This window comes from Platichthys flesus, chromosome 1 (assembly GCF_949316205.1).
Source record: "Platichthys flesus chromosome 1, fPlaFle2.1, whole genome shotgun sequence".
Lineage (NCBI taxonomy): Eukaryota > Metazoa > Chordata > Actinopteri > Pleuronectiformes > Pleuronectidae > Platichthys > Platichthys flesus.
Genome location: NC_084945.1, coordinates 30,368,517 through 30,390,153, shown reverse-complemented (window position 1 = coordinate 30,390,153; position 21,637 = coordinate 30,368,517). Strand labels below are relative to the sequence as shown.

Here is a 21,637-nt window from a genome sequence, read left to right as displayed (position 1 = left end):
CAGTAAAACCTGTAGAGTCAGCAGAACTGGCAGGCTTATCAGTCTCATTACAAATAGACAGATAGACAGAAATACCCCAAAAGCTTTATCTGTGGGAAAAATAATGTTTGTTGCATTTGCCTTCATAACACGTGGAGAAATGGATGAAAGTCACTGATGCCCTCAATGTTTTCTCAGTATTCCTATTTAACACATTGTGATGCGAGTTTATTTCTCAGGGAACCTCAGGTATTTTATACTTTATTAATGAATCCATATTCATGTGCTTTAATCAAAAATATATCCATATAGTATGACACTGAAATTATAGCAACATATGAAATACAGCTTCTTTCCGTTTTTCTACCTCTTATAACGGGACAAAGTAAAAGAAGAACTATATAATCTAAGGCGGTCTGTTACAAGAAAAACTACAAACTGAATTGCTATTTAATACATGGCTCATTCCATAAAGAATGCTTTACTGGATACTATTTGTAAATTCAAATTATTTACAGGATTAAAAGGTGATTTGTTCTTACAGGTGTGTTTGTTTATGTGGCCAGAAAAAGGCTTATCAACCACAGCGCTACTGTTACGGTTTGAGGGAGGAGATGGACCCAGGATGCAGAGGTTATAACAAAAGGGGATTTAATATACAAAAAGGTCTTAAATAAGAAAAAAACAAAACAGGAACACTAACAAAAGTTACACTGGCGACAAGGCGCACGGAGTACAAGGAACGAGGAAGCAGGTCGAAACAGCAGGGACAGACAGACCATCTCTCACGACGTGTGGAGAAAACAACGAGTACAACCCAACACCAGACAAAGGGAAACAGAGGCTTAAATACACAGAAGGAAGGCAGGGGCAATTACACACAGGTGAAACACATGAGGATTGGAGATCACAATCAAAGACAGGAAGTGAGACACCGAGAAGCTGAAACAAGACAGTGAGACCTAGGCTACAAAATAAAACAGGAAATAGAAAACACACAGACGACTGGAATTAACAAACTAAAATGACAGGACACCACAGCTTCATTTGATTACTTGTGTTTCTTTACCCAGCAGCTGCAGTCAGTTCTGTTAATGAAGGCCAACAAGCTGAGAATGATAGAAAACGTGGATTTAGCTGATAACAGGCTATAGTTTACTCTGAATTCCATGTTAAGATGAATTGTTATCTTGTTTTCTGATAATAATGGGTTTATAAATGGTAAATAAATGTGGAAATAAGTTAATAAATGTGGAAATAAGTTTACGACCTTGATTCATTTAATTCTGCATTTATTTCCACATTTATTTATTTCAACATATATTTAATTATACATTTATTTATTTCCACATTTAAGTGTCCCTATGTTAATGAGGTAGGAGGTCCCAACCTCAGTCTCAAGCAGGATTGGTCAACTGAGCTACTAATACACGCAGGCCCCGGGGCTCCGCCCCCCACATCGCCACACACTCGCTGGATGCCGAATTATAGTCGGGTTGTACGCATGCACGCAAGACACGCAACACGGCCCTTTCGTGCCCTCTGGCGGCTTGCGTGCGTCCGCCAATTATACGACAAAGCAACTCAAGCCTCACGCAGCCCGCAAGGCTTGTGATTGGTCTGCTTACTACATCCCGTCTGAAGTCTTGTGTCCGGTTTCATGCCCCATAATAAGCGGAAATCATGGAAGATTTAGAACACGCGCAACACGTTAGAGAAGCATAAACCAAAACGAGTCCGTCGATGCCAACTGTGTGGCCTTCCGCGGTTGCAGTCGCAGGACTATAATTCGGCCTTCAGAGACACAAGCATTGAGACCTGAGCTCATCACCGTGAAGCAGCCGCTCAGTGACTTTGTAGAACAGTGGAAACACAGAGCTTCTCTGGTCACATCTGCTCAGAGATCAGCGGCTTCATGATCAGAGCAGAAGCTGCAGGTGGTTTGTACCGAGCTAAAATGTTTCTGTTTCCTCCTCCTCCTCTCGGCTCGCTCTTTGTGCTCAGTAGAACACGAGACGTGGCTCTCACAGTCAGAACTACTGACACCTAAATCATCCCAATAAAAAAATTACCTTAACCAACCCTCTGAACTTGAACTAGTTAATTTTAAGTGAGAACTGGCTCAACGCTGCAAACAGATGCTGGATACCAGTCATCATGGAGACGCAGAAGTAGTAGCGCTGGATCATTACACTCCTGTGACCAATCCTGCATGAGACTGCGCTTAGGCCCATCTTTCTAATTAGCATACGGACACAGAAATGTGGAAATAAATAAATGTGGAAATATATTTAAGACATTTATTTATTTATTTCTGTATTTATTTATTTATTTCCTTTTTTATTTATTCATTTATTTCTGTATTTATTTATACTTTTATTTATAAGCTCACACTCACTCAGAGTACAGTTGGCTCTTTCTAAAAGTTCAGAGACAGAAAGCTCCCCTGAGTGCACCACGCTCAGTCAAATTATCAACAGCAACACAATTTTATTTAGCAAAAAAATACAACAGTCCTAATACAGTGCCTATCAATACAATAGGTCTGATTGTACGTACCTGCCTGCAAATAGGAGAGACGAAACAAACATGTTGAGTTATTAGAAAAACCACATTGAATTACAGTCAACAAACTAACTCAGTCAAATAACCCAAAAAATGTGTCTTAAAGATGCACGTTCACATCAAAAGTAATAAAGACAGGAGGTTAAGAGATGCCCACTTTGCAATATAGTATATAAAGTTATTGTACAGTTAAACAACAGTCTAGAGAACCAGCTTTTAACGAGTAATAACATCTATACTGCAATAAAATGGGCCTTTGGATGGGCTTACATCATTGCTGGCCCAACAGCAGGCAGACAGAACATGTTAGACCTCTTAGCAGACCTAAAGGAGAAATAAAGCATTGAGTTTCTCTTGAGTGGAAAAACTGAATCAAAACCAAGTCAATAAAAAAATTAAATCACAAAAGTTTTGGAAAAGTCATGGAAATTTGTTATATTCATTTTTTTATGTCGTTCATTTACGTTTTAAATAATGAATATGCTTTTAAAGAAATACGCTCAAAATATAAGATTTCACAAAATGTTCGGTCATGCAAATTTGGTTTAAAGTTATTGAAAAGTCATGGAAATCCATTGGTCAAAATGTGTATGAACCCTGGATCTCCTATTCCAGAGCCAGAAAGAGTATCAATCAATCAATCAATCAAATTTTATTTGTATAGCCCATATTCACAAATTACAATTCATCTCATAGGGCTTTAACAGGGTGTGACATCCTCTGTCCTTAACCCTCAGCAAGAGTAAGGAAAAACTACAAAAAACCCTTTTAACAGGGTAAAAATATGTAGAAACCTCAGAGAGAGCCACATGTGAGGGATCCCTCTCCCAGGACGGACAGAAGTGCAATAGATGCCACGTGCAGGAGAACATCATCAATAATCAAAGTCTCTAGCGAGTAGAGGTTGGAAGTAATTTGTGGACTATAATGGGGAGAGTCCGGTGTTGGAACTGGTCAGGTAGTTGTGGGAATACTCTACAGGAAATGCCTGAACCAGGATGAGGAAGTCTGGAAAACCAGGCAACAAAGGGCCGTCTGCAAATCCTGGTTGACTCGTTCCGTCTGAATATATATTATATTGGTTGTGGAACCCAGAGGAAAGACTGGCTGTAGCCCTCATAAGGGCCCAGAGTGCCAAGAACTCCCTCCAGACGTGGATGTGAACTGGGGTCCCTGGTCATAGGCCATGTAGACTGGGAGGCCGTGGAGATGTAAGACATACGGCAACATGAAATCAGCCATCTCTTTTGCTGAGGGAAGCTCGGGCAGGGTCACGAAGTGTCCATATGATGGTTGCACACTGCACACTGTATTTCAACAGAGCATCTAAAACAGTAAAACGTGCAGGAGTAAAAAAATAGAGATCATGCGGTGATATGCCTGTTTGCCTTTTCTGTCACAAACTATAAAGACAGTAAGTCTGACTGATTTGTACATAAGACATGTCTGTCTTATGTACAGTTCAGGGGGAAACTGAGTTTCTGACAAAAAACAAACATCTCATGTGTAGTTGCATTCAATATTAAGAAACAAAAACATTTTAGACCAGAGTAAAGTCACTGTATCAGTAAAAAATCTGATCCAATCAAATACCTGAATATTGATGCTCTTAAATGTTTGATGATGATCACATAACGTCCTTCTTGTTCACATTTGGCACTTTAACATCATTGATCCTGTAGAAAAAAATATGCATTATATGTAGGTCTGCTACTACACATATTTAAGTATTTTTAGACTGCAGATGACCTGCATCGCATAAACCCCTCTTTGATCTGGAACAGCTTCTGAGTTTTTGATCAGAATGATATTGTTCTGATATTGATCACATGTTAAGCATCACCGATGGAACACATTGAGTGTTCCGTGGCATAAACGCAGTTTGACAGTGAGGACATTTCTCTGATGAGTGGCATTAGCGACGTCTGGTCCTAAAAGTTGTCAAAGAAACTGAATTCACTCAGATGAGAATATATTTGTTTCATATAACCTTATTGAATCTATATATTTAATGCAGAAAATGATTAAATCTTTGTTTCATATAGAACATGATTAAAGACCAGTGGATCTTTAAGTCCTGCAGATGGAGCCTCACAATCCTCTGATACCAACTAAGTTTTAAGATGGCGGTGCCTACATATAGTAAGACCGACTTAACCACAAGCAATGCAGTGTAAATTGCCATGGCATCATACTTTGGTTAAACCTAACCTCCTAGTACCAGTTAACCATGAAGTTACTCCTGACGTCACAGAGCTACCCTGATGAGCCAGTAACATTGCTTCGTAGTTAAGGCCAGAAAAACAAAACAAACAATTTGGTGAATGAGAGTAACATGCTAACATCTAGAGCTAGCAAAGGCAGACAGTGAATGGTTGTAAAGGGACTAACTGAGTTACACCTGACTGGGGAGAAACCTGAACAACATAAATAATGGTTTCTCCCTTTCTCATCTCCCAAAGATGTTCAGTATTCAGGGTAAGCACAGCCGAAACTAAAATCAAAATGATATGTTATCAATCCCCACTTGATCATACTTGCTTTGTAGAACTATCTACAACATGTACAATTATTTACAGAAACAGAACAGGATACTCAAATTTGCTAAATCAACTAAAAAAGCTATCAAACAACAAGACATGGTCAGTGGTCAGAGAAGCAAGAAAGAGAGAGCTGACATTTTTTCAAGTTGGCGCCATCAATTTCTAGTCCAGTCTCCAGCCGCTTAAGCCTGGAAGAGAGCAGAGGACAGATAAACAGCACAATTTCTATACAGCTTCCACATGGGGTCAGAAGGAACAAGATGAGGATCATTGCAAAGTGTAACCTTCTTGTAGTGATACAAAATATAAATGAAAGTTAAATTCCAATCTGCATGGCCATATATGTTCAGAATAAACGGGACGGCTCCATAAATAGACAATATATTAATTTCTCACAAATGCTAAAAAATACTGAAAGAAACCAATTGTGAATTAAAGCTATAAAGTAACAAGTTTGGAAACATGCATGATTTTGAGAATGATTTTGTTGTCATTAAAAGCAATGCATATAAAGGTGTTTTTTGTATGAATGTTTGTGTGAATGGGTGAGTATGACTTGAACTTTAAAGGCCTTTAACTAGTAGCTAAACAAACCAGTCCATTTACAGACACAGATTTCTTAATTTTTGTAGAATGATGTTCTCATATATTTTCCTATTAATAAATCCAATGTTATTAATCCTGTATTCACATCTATAACACTTACAATTTTTTTTATTAAAAAGTATTTTGGTTCACCTGAGTAAAATGAGAAGAGTAGGCCTTTGAATCCAAACAGAACATATGATGCTGTACTGGGGCAAGATCTCAATAGTTCTTACATCAATAGACATGTCGAAACACAAAACCACAGTGTCTCTATTAAGTAATTTCTTGGTCTCATCTTGAAATATGATGAAGATATGTTGCAGCAAGCTCACATGAGAGCTGCAATGCTTGAAGAAGTGTGGTCTATAATACAATGCGAGAAATTAAAATGTATTATCAGGTCAGATTTATTAGTGCTAAATCATAACATACTATTATATAGTAAATATTTAAGACCTATTTTAAAACTTATATAATAACTCTTTTTTATTACTTTTTATTCACATACAAATTACATTACATTCCTTTTGATTGATTTTATATTTAGTTCATAGTTGTTTCTTAAGCTAATTTACTTAATAGGAATTACTTTTATAAATATGTGATATAGAACCTATTTTGTTTGTTTCTAGGTATCTACTTACAATTGCACATAGCCATCACAAACTTCCATAGATAACAGCAGATACGTATTTTATTTCTTTGCAATACATTTAAAGTGTTCGTCAGTCTTCGTGTCGAGGACTCTGTCAGTCAGAGTAAAGCAGGAAAAGACAGGTTCCTGTAATAGTTTTTATTGTTCATACTTATTAGCTTGAGTTTGCATTAAGACGGTCTCAAATTATGTCAAACACATGGGTTTACGCAAAATCTAAATGCAAAGCAAATGAGTTTCATCTATTTTTTTTATTCCTTTGTTCCTTTTTTTGCAAGACTTTGCAAAACTGTGTATACCTACCACATAATGCAACTGTGTGCAGTTTGGAGAAGTTGTAACACATAAGCTTTTGCAACTCTTAACGTCTGCTTTTATTCACACAGGGTTTGTGTAAATGTGCAAATCTTATTGTAGTAACAAACATAAATGGAAGTAATTTAAATTACTTTAATTTAATTTATGTTGTAGTCTGTACCTGTAGATGTTTTGTGTATCTCAGTTCAGTTGTGCGCCACTTTATAAAGGTTAAAATTCACATAAAAAGTTACATACTAAAAACATAGAGCAGTTCTGAAAATGTTAGCTATGATTTGTGATTTGAACATTGTGAGATTAGTGCATTCTCGGATCTGTTTAGGATGAGAGTTCCAGAGGGAGGGGGCAGCTACGGAGATGGCTCTGTCGCCCCAGGTCCGGTGCTTGGTCGTGAGTAGATGAGACAGGAAGTTAGCATCAGAGGAGTGGAGCCGACGGGATGGAGTGTGGTGGGGGAGCAGGTCGGTGAGGTAGGGGGGAGCCTGGTTATGGAGAGCTTTATGAGTGAGGAGAAGGACTTTGTACTGGATGCGTTGTGGGATGGGGAGCCAGTGGAGATAAACCTTAGAACTAAATGTAGCACCAGATTCTTATTTAGACAACATTTCTACAATACATATTTCTGAGCTGACTTAACCAGTCCCTTCGTCCAAACAATCCAAGAAGTTTTTCCTTTAATCATCAGTTTTACTGTATATTAAATCTGATTAACTTTCTATGTACCACAGGCTTTTAAGGTAGCAGTAATTAAACCGCTGCTTAAGATGCTCTTTCTTGACCTAGATGTTTTTTAGCTAAATATAAAAATATATCAAACCATCATATCCCATAATTTCTAAAATCCTTGAATAAGCTGCAGCTAACTCGTGATTATTTTCACAAAAAATGTTATTTAGTATCCATCACAGTAAAGCAAAGCATTATTGTAAGTCAATGTACTCGTCTCTATACAGGACGCATTTCTTAGTGCTGCATTTGATAATGTAGGTCACAAGATTTTGTAACACAGACTCAAACAACATGTAGGGATTAAACACTAGGCTGGTTTAAACTGTCTTTATCAAGTAGATTACAATTTGTTTATCTTAACAATGACTCCTCCATGCACACAACAGTTAGTCATGGAGTTCCAAAATTCTGCATCAGCTTGGCCTCCAGGTTTACCTCTGAGGTTTACCTCTGAGCTCTCTTTAGGATAGCTTTCTTCCACCTGCACAATTAAATGAAAATTAAAAACATTTCCCCCAACAGTCGCCAAAGTGCTGCTCCTTGTGGGAACAACAATGATTTTAATGCTGTAATGAATGGTGTTGTTCATTAAGAAATCATTTTTTAATTCAGTTTTATTACACCGATTATTTGTGATAGTATGAAAAAAACTATTAATGGGTTACAGTTTCCGATAAACATGAATCATCTGGATGTATAATTTAAAGTATTTAAGGCCGTTTGTTTTAGAAAGTGAGATTTTTGTGATTTACTTATAGTAAACTCTGGGTGCTATATAAAAATTGTGAAAGTGCTCAATCAATGGAGAGATGCACACAAAATGTGCATACCCAGACCAGTTCATGGCCAGGTGGTATGCTAGAGCTCAGGTGGGATTCTGCCCTTCAAATACCATATCGTATCAAAATTAGATTGAGGATTAGTACTGTGTAATGGTATTTGAACTGATTTGCAATATATCTTAAAATATTAACTTGAAATGTCCACGTGCAAAACACTGAATTCGCAAGTGATGGATCTGGCATCCCTTTGTGAATGAATGTGTGTGTGAATGGGTAAATGTGAACTTCTATCCAAATCCCAGCTGACATTGAGTGAGTGAATGTGACTTAGTAGTGTAATGTAAAGTGCTTAATCACTGCAGTCCATTTACCATTAACTGACCATAAGATTGCGTGTTAAATTTCATTACCTCCATGTTAAATCAACATAATTTACATTTAAGTGTATTCTAGATTGAAAGTGTTCACAATATAATCGTTATGGATTCTGTAAGCGTTAGCTTAATTAATGGATTTTTCAACAAACATTGTCTCTTCTAATTAACTCTGCTATGCAAATGAGCATAAACTTGAACCCATTGTGTTTTCAGGTGCATTTTTGAGTAATTATGTGAATTTTCTGGACTCGTAAGTGTGCAGCAGCAGATTAATATTTGTATTGTAAGGCTCCCGGCTGCACGGGACTAGTCTACCCAGACTAGTCCCGTGCAGCCGGGAGCCCAGGGCAGATGGGTGACGTTCCAGAGGGGGCATAGTGCTAGACTTAGAAAGCCCACGATTAAAGAGCCACCAGCTCACGTTTCAAATAGATTCTCTCCACTCAGCGAGGCACCCGCTGATAAACAAACTCTGATTATTGGCGACTCGGTTCTGAGAAACGTCAGGTTAGCGACACCAGCGACCATAGTTAATTGTATCCCAGGGGCCAGAGCCGGCGACATCGAATCTAAACTTAAGTTAATGGCTAAATCTAAAAAAGGTAAATACAATAAAATCGTAATTCACGTCGGCAGCAACGACTCCCGGCTTCGTATGTCGGAGGTCACTAAATTGAATGTTGAGTCGGTGTGTGCTTTTGCTAAAACGATGTCGGACACAGTAGTTTTCTCTGGCCCGCTCCCTAACACAACAGGTGATGACATGTTTAGCCGCATGTTGTCTTTTAACCGCTGGCTGTCGAGGTGGTGTCCTGTAAACGGCGTGGGCTTTATAGATAATTGGCTAACTTTTTTGAGAAAACCTGGTCTTGTTAGGAGAGACGGCGTTCATCCCACTTGGGATGGAGCAGCTCTCTTATCTAGGAATATTACTAAGTCTATAACATGACAACCCATAGTTGGGACCAGGAAGCAGAGCTGCAGTGCTAAACACTTCTCTGCGCTCCCTCTGGATCAGTCACAAAACCCCATAGAGATTGTGTCTGTTCACCGTCCGATTAAATTATTGAAATTAAACAATAATAGAACGAGAACTCCACACAAAAATTTAATACAAATTAAAACAACCTCTGAAACAATACAGGAAACCCAGACTTTTAAATGTGGTCTTTTAAACATTAGATCACTGGAAAAAAAGGCTCTTTTAGTTAATGAAATAGTCTCTGATTACAACATAGATTTATTGTCCCTCACTGAGACGTGGCTGCATCCTGATGATTATGTCAGTCTAAATGAATCTACTCCCCCCAGTCATATCAATTCACAGGTTCCTAGAGAAATTGGGCGAGGAGGTGGAGTTGCTGCTATTTTTAACTCCAGTCTATCAATTAATCCTAAACCTAAACTCAGCTACAAGTCATTTGAATGTCTGGTTCTTAGTCTTCCACGCCAATCAAGGAACCACCAACAGCCAATCATATTTGCCGTAGTTTACCGTGCTCCCAGGGCTTATACTGAATTTTTAAAGGAATTCCCTGAGTTTTTATCAAACTTAGTCCTAAAGACCGATAAAATTATTATTGTTGGTGACTTTAATATTCATGTTGATAATAATAAAGATTGCCTTAGCGTAGCATTTATTTCAATACTAGACTCTATTGGTTTCAGTCAGTGTGTGCACAAACCTACTCATTGTGGTAACCACACACTTGACCTTGTATTATCGTACGGTGTCGCAATTGAAAATTTAACAGTACTTCCGCGCAATCCAGTTCTATCAGACCATAATTTAATAACCTTTGATTTTTCAATAACTGAATATATGCCACTAATAAAAAATTCATTTTCTAGATGTCTACCTGATAGTGCTGTAGCTAAATTTAAGGAAATAATCCCAATTACATTTAAACCCGTATTAGCAGTAGATATAAACAACAAATTCTTTAAAACCCTGAGCTCCATTGAGATCGACCACCTCGTCGATAGCTCTGCAGACTCATTACGATTAACATTAGACTCAATAGCGCCTCTAAAAAAGAAAAATGTCAAACATAGTAAATTAGCTCCGTGGTATAATTCCCAGACAAATGAGTTAAAACAATTATCAAGAAAACTAGAAAGGAAGTGGCGCTCCAGCAACAATGTTGAAAACCTCATAGACTGGAAGAATAGTGTTAAAGAATATAAAAAGGCTCTCCACAAAGTAAGAGCCGCCTACTATTCAAAACTAATAGAAGAGAATAAAAATAACCCCAGGTTTCTCTTCTGCACTGTAGCCAGGCTGACAGAGAGTCACACCTCCACCGAACCCAGTATTCCTCCATCCCTAAATAGCAATATCTTTATGACCTTTTTTAATGATAAAATTCAAACTATTAGAAATAAAATCAACCATCTCCTGCCCTCAATTGGCACTAATACCCTCCCAACAACAGAGATCTCAGAAACGGCTGAGAATCCTACCCATTACTTAGACAGCTTATCTCTGATCACCCGTGATCAGTTTACCAAATTAATCTCAGGTTCTAAACCAACTACCTGTATCTTAGATCCCATTCCTACCAACTTACTTAAAGACATTCTGCCCCTAATTGATAGTTCGTTACTTAACATTATCAATCTGTCATTATCATCAGGTTATGTACCACAGTCTTTTAAAATAGCTGTCATCAAACCCCTACTCAAAAAACCCACCCTAGACCCAGAGGTTTTAGCCAATTACAGACCAATATCTAACCTCTCCTTCATTTCTAAAATCTTAGAAAAAGTGGTAGCCAATCAGCTGTGTGAGTTTCTCCAGGAAAATAATATATATGAAGACTTTCAATCGGGGTTTAGAGCCAATCACAGTACAGAGACAGCCTTGGCAAAAGTCACTAATGACCTTTTAATAGCCTCAGATCAGGGACTTGTGTCTGTCCTCGTTCTGTTAGATCTCAGTGCAGCATTCGACACAATTGACCATCAAATTTTATTACAAAGACTAAAACAGTTAATTAACATTAATGGAACCGCCCTTAACTGGTTTAAATCGTATTTTTCTGATCGCTCCCAATTTGTGCAAATTAATGATGAGTCATCTGTGCGCACCAAAGTTAATCATGGTGTTCCACAGGGCTCTGTGCTCGGCCCAATTTTATTCTCATTATATATGCTTCCACTAGGAAACATTATCAGGACACACTCGGTAAATTTCCACTGCTATGCGGATGACACCCAGTTATATTTGTCAATAAAACCTGAACAAAGTAATCAATTCACTAAACTTCGAACATGTCTCAAGGACATAAAAACCTGGATGACCCGCAATTTTCTCTTATTAAACTCAGACAAAACAGAGGTTATAATACTTGGCCCCAAACACCTTAGAGATGCATTATCTAATGATATAGCTGCGCTAGACGACATTGCCCTTGCTTCCAATGAAACAGTCAGGAACTTGGGAGTGATCTTCGATCCTGATTTATCCTTTAATAGTCACTTAAAACAAATTTCTAGGACCGCTTTTTTCCACTTGCGTAATATTTCAAAAATTAGACATGTCCTTTCACAAAAAGATGCAGAAAAACTAGTCCACGCCTTTGTTACATCGAGACTGGACTATTGTAATTCATTATTATCAGGCTCCAGCAGGAAGTCGTTAAAGACTCTACAGCTTGTCCAAAATGCTGCAGCACGTGTCCTGACGAGAACAAAGAGAAGAGAGCACATTTCTCCAATATTAGCATCGCTACACTGGCTTCCAGTTAAATCTAGAATAGAATTTAAAATTCTCCTCCTCACCTTCAAGGCCCTTAATAATATAGCGCCTTTATACCTTAAAGAGCTGTTAATACCTTATAAACCCACTAGAGCACTCCGCTCCCAGAATTCAAGCCTACTTGTCGTCCCTAAATTCTCTAAAAGTAGAGTAGGAGCCAGAGCTTTTAGCCATCAAGCCCCTCGGCTGTGGAATAATCTACCACTTTCAGTTCGGGAGGCAGTCACCATCTGTTCGTTTAAAAGTAGGCTCAAAACCTTTCTTTTTGATAAAGCTTATAGTTAGAGCTAATTAGTGCGCCAGAACGTTACTTGTTCTATTTTATGACACATGACACACGGAGCTTCTCTTTCCAGCTTCTCCTTCCTCTTCTCCATCCCTATCCCCCTTCCCCGGAATCCCTTTGCTTTATCACCCGCAGATCCAGGGCCTCTGTGGCCGCACCATGGATTACGGTTTGTGGATCGCGCACCGGGGGTCGCGGTGTTGGATCCAGTGTGGCGGATTCTGAGTCATGTGGGCTGATCGTGGTGCTGGTGGCGGACCCTGTGTCGCGTTGGCATTGGGCACGGGCGGTGGACCAGGACCGCAGTGGTGGCTTGTGATGGGTCCTCCTGGTGGGCGGCGGTGGACGGTGACTGAGGACTGAAGTGGCGTCTGGTCTGGATGGTGGATCGTGGTCTAGATGGTTGCTGAGCATGGACTGTGCTTCATCAATGCTGCTAGAGACTTTGATTATTGATGATGTTCTCCTGCACGTGGCATCTATTGCACTTCTGTCCGTCCTGGGAGAGGGATCCCTCACATGTGGCTCTCTCTGAGGTTTCTACATATTTTTACCCTGTTAAAAGGGTTTTTTGTAGTTTTTCCTTACTCTTGCTGAGGGTTAAGGACAGAGGATGTCACACCCTGTTAAAGCCCTATGAGATGAATTGTAATTTGTGAATATGGGCTATACAAATAAAATTTGATTGATTGATGATACTACGGTGAATGAGTAGGACAGGCAGATTCGTCATGTCAGTCATGTTTTTGGGTTTCCATTTTACTTTTCCCCATTTGACTCTGATAACCTTAATCACTCAATATCCAGAAATATTGTTAAACAAATGACGTAAAAAGCAGCATTTAGCTTATTAATTGTTGAATTTGGCCTTTTAATATCAATGATGCTCACAAAGACAAACAGCAGAAGATAACATCCACGTCTTACACAAACCAAGGTCTGTCTTAAGTAATAACTGCCACTTCCAGTTGAGGTAAATTTGCCAATATGTCTGTTGAGCAGTTGACTGGTCTTACCACCTATATATGTTTGAACACTCCTTCCAAGGAGCATTTTCTTGGTGCGCAGCTGCTGCCTTCAACCAGCCATGATACTCCAGACTGCTGTTCTCAGTGTGTTCCTCTGCTCTGTCTACAGCTTCACTATACAGGTAAGAATTAATACATTTGTCCATGTGAATATGGACAGATCAAGAGTTTATCTGTTCATCAGAATTCAATTTAAAGTGTGCACTCCTTGTAATATCTTGCCCAATTTAGGTTTTGTTAAAAGGTTCAGTGTGTACAATTTGTCAATCTAGTGTTGAAGTTGCATGTTGCAGCTGAAAACCCTCACCTCACATTCTCCTTCCAAACATGTGAGATGTGTCTTCAATCATTAAAACTACAAAGGTGTTTAGTTTTTCCAGTCTGGACTACTTTAAAAACATGGCAGCTTCCGTAGAAAAGAGTATTTAAATATGAAGGGCCCATTCTAGGATAAAGAAAACAATAATTTGTACATTTTACATGATTACACACTAGCTAAAGCATCACTAGGATTATTTTATATTAAATTTCTGCCAGTAGATCCCTTTCATCTAAATCATACATACTGGACCTAAATATATAAATACACTACATATATGTATGTAGTATGTATATACCTCTAAGAATAAGCTGACTTATCTCTTAGCTGTAAGGAAATTGAATTGGAAAAAATTAATTACATTATATTTGATACCTATTTGCAGTGTTCATTACAATCTATTGCGATGCCAGAGTGTAAACAATAGAAAGGAGAAAAACATTCACAACATGCCCTGTGTCCCTTTACATGATGTATACAAGACCTTCTCTTCCCATGAAAATAAATTTCTGTGGAAACTTAACTGTCTCTCTGAACCTATTTCTGATAATATCACCTTGGTTCCTCCTTCACTAATCCAAATCTAACAAATGTTTACACTGCCTTATTATAGGCTTCACTGGAAAAGACAGATGAATACTCTGGTAAGACTTAGCTACTTTCATAACTAAAGTATTAGTTTTGTCTAATGCAACTGATACACAAACACATTTTTTTCCACAGGCAACACCATTGCAGATGATGAATTCAGCGTTTCCACACTGTTAGAGAAGGCCAACTCTAATATTGGTAGGTTCATGTCTACTGCATGTCAACCGGCATACTGTATGTACTGTATGTATATTGAGAACCTGACAAAAACAATCAAACCATTATAAATAGTACTAGATAATCATTAAGATGTAGCATAATGATGGTATTACTAACTTTGAAGTATACAGTAGCGATACTTAAAATAGAACCCTCTGTGTGGAGCTTGTTTCAGACCCAGATATAATCTGCCCTTAATACATCACAGATGTATTACACAAAAAAAGATCATCCTTTTGGGTTTTTGCAGGAAAGAACTTGGATGAGCCTCTGGTGATGTTTGGAGACATAGCAGTGCCGACAGGTCTACAAAATGCTGATCCCTGCACAGCACGCGGTTGCCTGTGGCCTAAATCCTCTGATGGCAATGTGTATATACCGTACCGCATCTCAGGACAATACTGTAAGTTTACGTAAAACATGAAGGACTTTTCTTTTGTTTTTGTAGCAGTGAATATAACTGACTAAGAATCCAATTATTAATAGCAGTACTATTAAGGTTGTGGTAGCAGTAAATACCTGGCTAGTAGCAGTCGCTGTAGCATCTATATTGTAAAAGTATTGTAATGCTAGTGATGACAGTACTTACTTAATATAATTAATGTTAGTAATAGTTGTAGTAGGCTGGTATAAGTTGCAATAAAATTATTAAGAGCAACAGAAATAGTGACTACATTAGAAGTTGTAGCAATAGTGCTGTTGCAAGGCAGCATTAGAGATAGTAGCAATGGTAGCATTGGTATAGTGGTTATAATGCAATAATAGCAGTTAGTATTAGGACTATCTAGAAGTGATGGTATTTTACTGCTAAACACATTATATTTAGTGTGATGATAGAATGAATGCAAGTCACAACATTTTTTTTGTCTTTATAGCCCAAAGAGAGAGAGATACCATTATTGATGGTCTGAGGTCATTTGCTCAGTCTACCTGCATCCGATTCACTCCCCTGCAGAGGCAGAGGGACTTTGTGGACATCAAGTCTCTGTCAGGGTATTGACCACACAGTGCACTTACCACATATGCATACATAACTGCACTTATATACCCTATTAACACCTAAGGATGACAGGTGTTTCAGGTCAAAGGACACAGTGTGGAATGTTCTCAAAAGATCCTTTTGTTATTTACTGTTCCCACTAAGGTGTTACTCATATGTTGGGCGTCGTGGTAATGCCCAGCCAGTGTCTTTGAGTCGCCAGGGGTGTGTCTTCCGTTCAGTTATCCAACATGAGCTGCTCCATGCCATGGGCTTCAACCATGAGCAGACCCGTTCTGACAGGGATGACCATGTTCGCATCCAGTTGCAGAACGTAATTCGGGGTTGGTAATGTTCATCAACTATTTGAAATTGTTTTTCATTATGCAGAGTACAACGCATACAATATATAAATTCAACTATCATACTTCATACTTATTTCGGCAGGTAAATGTATAAGTGAAATATCTGTCGAATTGGCAAGCATCGACAGAAATTATGACATACCTAATTCCCAGCAGATTTAAGTCACAGGTCTGACATACTGTATATGAAAACAGAGATGTATTATGATTGTCCTTCGGATCCCCTGCAGGAATGGAGCATAATTTCAGGAAGATCCAAACAAGGAACCTTGGCACTCCGTATGACTACAACTCTGTCATGCACTATACAAGGTAACATGTTAGTTCTCCCTCTGAACCTCCTAATAATATACATATTACAATGCAATAATGAAATCATGTTATATATATAGTTTAGCACAACTTAACATTATAAAGTCTCATGAGATAGCACTTAAAGCACGTTTATAGTTCAATTTGGCCATTTATCCATTAGGACACATTCATGCATTGCATCTATTTGCAGCACTTTCTCTGTCACAGATAGCTCATACACCACTGGCATAACTGTCAGGGGCAGTTGGGGTTTGTCTGAAGACTCTTTGGCATTTGGAATGGGGAAGATGGTGATCTAACTGTTCTGTTTAGTGGACAACACAATGACTGTGAGTGTAGCTGCTGCTATTTTTTTAAGCAGGAGTTGAGACAAAAACAGAGGTAAAAGGAGAGTGGCCGTTGATATTTTAATGATGAAGTGGACAAATGAGCAATTGGGATGTATGGTGAACTGTTGAAACTTCTCATTGTGACTGCTGTTTTGTACTATAGGTATGCTTTCTCCAGGAACCGGGAGCCAACCATTGTTCCAATCCCTGACTCCAATGTAGCCATTGGCAGGGCCAACCAGATGAGTCCCACTGACATTGTTCGAGTGAACCGCCTTTATCAATGCAGTACGTAACATTTTTACACATTTAACCGACTACCCCACTTTGTTATACTCTCTCTCTACTGTACTGACTAAATTAACAAAAGTATGAACACAGACTTATTTACAATATGCACATGGTAGCGGGGCCATAAAGAAACCAATCAGCCTTTACAGTTTTGCTGCCTTTTGGAATTCATTGCAGATTCAACTGTCTCCAGACCTGGTGTGCAACCTGTGCAGAGATACCATTTGAAATTAAAGTAAGTGGGTTCAGAAAAATATGTATATTATGTTTTCAGATTGAAGTTTCCACCCCTTTAATCTGTACAGATACAGCTACAGACAGGACACACAGGAAATAATGACGTCAATTTATTGATATGCAGCGAAGGGATAGTTCACTGAAAAAGGAAAATTCACTCATTATATAATCACCACTATACCGATGGAGGGCTGGGTGAAATGTTAGAATCCACAAAACACTTCTGGAGTCACAGGGGTAAACTTTGTTGTAGCTGAATCCAATACAATTGAAGTAGCTGGCGACAATCTTCTTCAGATTTAATTTAACAACAGAAAAAACATGCCTCCATACTGCTGGTGTGTTTCTGTCTGTGTGTGTGTGTGTACGTGTATCTAAGCATATTTATCAAAATCTCTTTTTTCCGACAGGAAATGAAGCGGAAAGGAAGACTGATGCAGCTTTTATCTACACACAAACAGTGAAGTTTTTGTTCGATGAACATGCTTTGAGTCAGAATACGATCTAATCATAGCTTTTGTGCTGTTCCAATAAGAAATGAAGAGTAGCAGCTTTCCAGTGTTACCATTATATTTACCCTTAAATGAAAAACTGCTAGCCAGCTTGATTGAATGCTAAAAATTATTAAAGAGGCATATTCATATATCTTAATCATCTCAGCCTATTTCTGTGTGTCACTACATGTTAACCTGGAAAAATAAAGGGGATGTTCCAGTATTTGACTCCACAGAAAAAGGATAAACATTTATCTTGATGTGGGTTGAGTTATTTACATTTTCTGTTATTTTCACATTGTTGCCCTTCATGAACCGGGCAAAGCGTAGCTGTTTGGTACACAAACACAGGTGATTAAACATGGAACGTTTACTGATAAGTCTTTTTTTGGCCTTGCTGGATGCCAGATTCAGCAAACAGAGGTTTTCCCCATTAACCCCATTTCTATAGTTAGAAAAATTGGGCGACACGTAAAGCACGTAAGAAGAGATACATGGTTTTGGTAAATGGTTTTGTATTTATATAGCACTTTTCTAGTCTTGATGACCACTCTTCACAGTACAGTTCTATTCACCAATTCACACACATTCTTACAGTGCATATATTTTGCAGCACTTTGTTATTCTATGGGGGGGGGGGCATTCAGGGTTCAGCATCTTACCCAAGGACACTTCGGCATGCAGATGGGTCAGACTGGGGGTCGAACCGCCGACCCTCAGGTTGGAGGACGACCACTCTACCCCTCAGCCACAGCTGCCCCATAAGCGCATAAGCACGTAAGGGGCCCGGAAGGGCTCTTGTGCTTGCGGGCCCGTGAAAACGCAGAAGCATGCACCGGCCTTTACTGTCAAACAAGGAGTAAAGATTCCTTGGAGCTGCCGTTATGTGTTTTACTAGAGAACCATGTGGTATCATTTGTTTTGCCGTTTGCTGTAATACTATGTAGCTCTGTTTTGCCTTAGTTAAGCTGATATTTTTATCACATCAGCGTCACCAGCTATCGAAAGGTCAATAGTAACCTTCAGCAGGGTAGTCTCAATGCTATGGTTCTTCCAGAACCCAGATGGAAACTGAGCAAATAATGATAATTTTGTTGATACTAAACATACAGTTGTAATCAGAAATATTCAACCCCCTCACCTCAAAAGACAATATAGTGATGTGGATGAAAGATAATGACAATAAAATAACAAAAAAAACAACAAAAGATAAACTATTGATATATATTTAACATTTAAGTTCAAATGAAAAATGTACCTCTTTTAACACATGTGCATGAGCAGTATTATTTCTGATCGCTCCCAATTTGTGCAAATTAATGATGAGTCATCTGTGCGCACCAAAGTTAACCATGGTGTTCCACAGGGCTCTGTGCTCGGCCCAATTTTATTCTCATTATATATGCTTCCACTAGGAAACATTATCAGGACACTGCTATGCGGATGACACCCAGTTATACTTATCAATAAAACCTGAACAAAGTAATCAATTAACTAAACTTCGAGCATGTCTCAAGGACATAAAAACCTGGATGACCCGCAATTTTCTCTTATTAAACTCAGACAAAACAGAGGTTATAATACTTGGCCCCAAACACCTTAGAGATACATTATCTAATGATATAGCTGCGCTAGACGACATTGCCCTTGCTTCCAACAAAACAGCCATGAACTTGGGAGTGATTTTCAATCCTGATTTGTCCTTTAATAGTCACTTAAAACAAATTTCTAGAACCGCCTTTTTCCACTTGCGTAATATCTAAAAAATCAGACATGTCCTTTCGCAAAAAGATGCAGAAAAACTAGTCCACGCCTTTGTTACATCGAGACTGGACTATTGTAATTCATTATTATCAGGCTCCAGCAGTAAGTCTTTAAAGACTCTACAGCTTGGCCAAAATGCCGCAGCACGTGTCCTGACGAGAACAAAGAAAAGAGAGCACATTTCTCCTGTGTTAGCATCGCTACACTGGCTTCCAGTTAAATCCAGAATAGAATTTAAAAATCTCCTCCTCACCTTTAAGGCCCTTAATAATATGGCGCCATTTTACCTTAAAGAGCTGTTAGTACCTTATAAACCCGCTAGAGCACTCCGCTCCCAGAATTTAGGCCTACTTGTCGTCCCTAAAGTCTTTAAAAGTAGAGTAGGAGCCAGAGCTTTTAGCCATCATGCTCCTCTGCTGTGGAATAAACTACCACTTTCAGTTCGGGAGGCAGACACCATCTGTTCGTTTAAGAGTAGGCTCAAAACCTTCCTTTTTGATAAAGCTTATAGTTAGAGCTAATTAGTGCGGCAGAACGTTACTTGTTCTATTTTATGACACATGACACACGGAGCTTCTTTTTCCAGCTTCTCCTTCCTCTTCTCCATCCCTATCCCCCTTCCCCGGAATCCCTTTGCTTTATCACCCGCAGATCCAGGGCCTCTGTGGCTGCACCATGGATTGCGGTTTGTTGATCGCGCACAGGGGGTCGCGATGGTGGATCCAGTGTGGCGGATTCTGTGTCGTGTTGGCTGATCGTGGTGGTGGTGGCGGGCCCTGTGTGGCGGATTCTGTGTCGTGTGGGCTGATCGTGGTGGTGGTGGCGGACCCTGTGTCGCGTTGGCATCGGGTACGGGCATTGGACCAGGACCGCGGCGGCGGCTCGTGGTGGGTGGCGGTGGACGGTGACTGAGGATTGGAGTGGCGTTCTGGTCTGGATGGTGGATCGTGGTCCTGCTGGTTGCTGACCATGGACTGTGATTGCAGCGGGACTGCTTGGCATGTCATGTTGGGGTTGTCCTTCGGATGCTTACCCTCATCAAATGCTGCTAGAGACTTTAATCTTTAATCTTGAAGACTTTAAATCTTGATGATATTTTCCTGCACGTGGCATCTATTGCACTTCTGTCCATCCTGGGAGAGGGATCCCTCACATGTGGCTCTCTCTGAGGTTTCTACGTATTTTTACCCTGTTAAAAGGGTTTTTAGTAGTTTTTCCTTACTCTTGCTGAGGGTTAAGGACAGAGGATGTCACACCCTGTTAAAGCCCTATGAGATGAATTGTAATTTGTGAATATGGGCTATACAAATAAAATTTGATTGATTGATTGATTATTCAACCCCCAGCTTCAGTACTTTGTGTGCATTCCTTTAGCTTTTATAACTTCTAACAAAAGTTTTCGGTAAGTGCGGATAAGCTTCTCACACCTCTCGATCAGAATCTTTGCCTATTCTTCACATGCAAAAGCCTCTAGCTCAGGGATGTTTGATGGCGTCTGTGCTGCAACAGCCTTTTTAAAATCCCACCAAAGGTTTTCACTCAGATTTAAATCTGGGGACTGAGAATGCCACTCCAGGACGTTCCCGGATCTTTTTCTCAACCAAGCTTTGGTTGACTTGGAGGTGCGCTTTGGATCATTGTCTTGTTAGAAAGTCTAATGATCACCAAGGATTAATCTATCAACAGAAGGCATCACATTCCTCATTAAAATAGCCTGGTATTTCTGAGAATCCATGATGCCAGGTACATGATCAAGATTGCCAGTCCCTGCAGCAGAAAAACAGCTCCACATCATCAATGACTAGCCTCCAGGCTTGACCATGTGGATGGTATTCTTCTGGTCATAAGCCTTGCCTTTCGCACGCCAGACATGCCGCTGGTCCATATGTCCAAACAGTTCAAATTTGGTTTCATCAGTCCATAGAACTGTCACCCTAAACTCAGTCGTCTTATCCAAATTCCTCCTGGCATATTCTAGTCGACTTTTGATGTTCCTTCTGGTCAAGAGCTGAGTGCGTCTTGGATTCCGGCCATGAAGTCCTTGTTTATTCAGTGAACGTCTTATAGTTGCCACTGAAGCACTTGTACCAGCCTTCATCAGGTCATCCTGTAGGTGTCTTGTAG

General features: G+C 39.3%; 1 protein-coding gene across 1 annotated transcript; it reads left to right on the top strand.

Moving 5' to 3' along the window:
* Positions 1–13,591: 13,591 nt before the first annotated feature.
* LOC133956215 (low choriolytic enzyme-like) lies at positions 13,592–18,001 on the top strand. Its single transcript, XM_062391106.1, has 10 exons — positions 13,592–13,732; positions 14,543–14,573; positions 14,653–14,718; positions 14,990–15,142; positions 15,615–15,732; positions 15,884–16,062; positions 16,314–16,395; positions 16,891–17,015; positions 17,196–17,253; positions 17,666–18,001. Exons 1-10 carry the CDS (start codon positions 13,670–13,672, stop codon positions 17,670–17,672), a joined length of 882 nt encoding a protein of 293 aa, XP_062247090.1. The 5' UTR covers positions 13,592–13,669; the 3' UTR covers positions 17,673–18,001.
* The last annotated feature ends 3,636 nt before the right edge of the window (positions 18,002–21,637 follow it).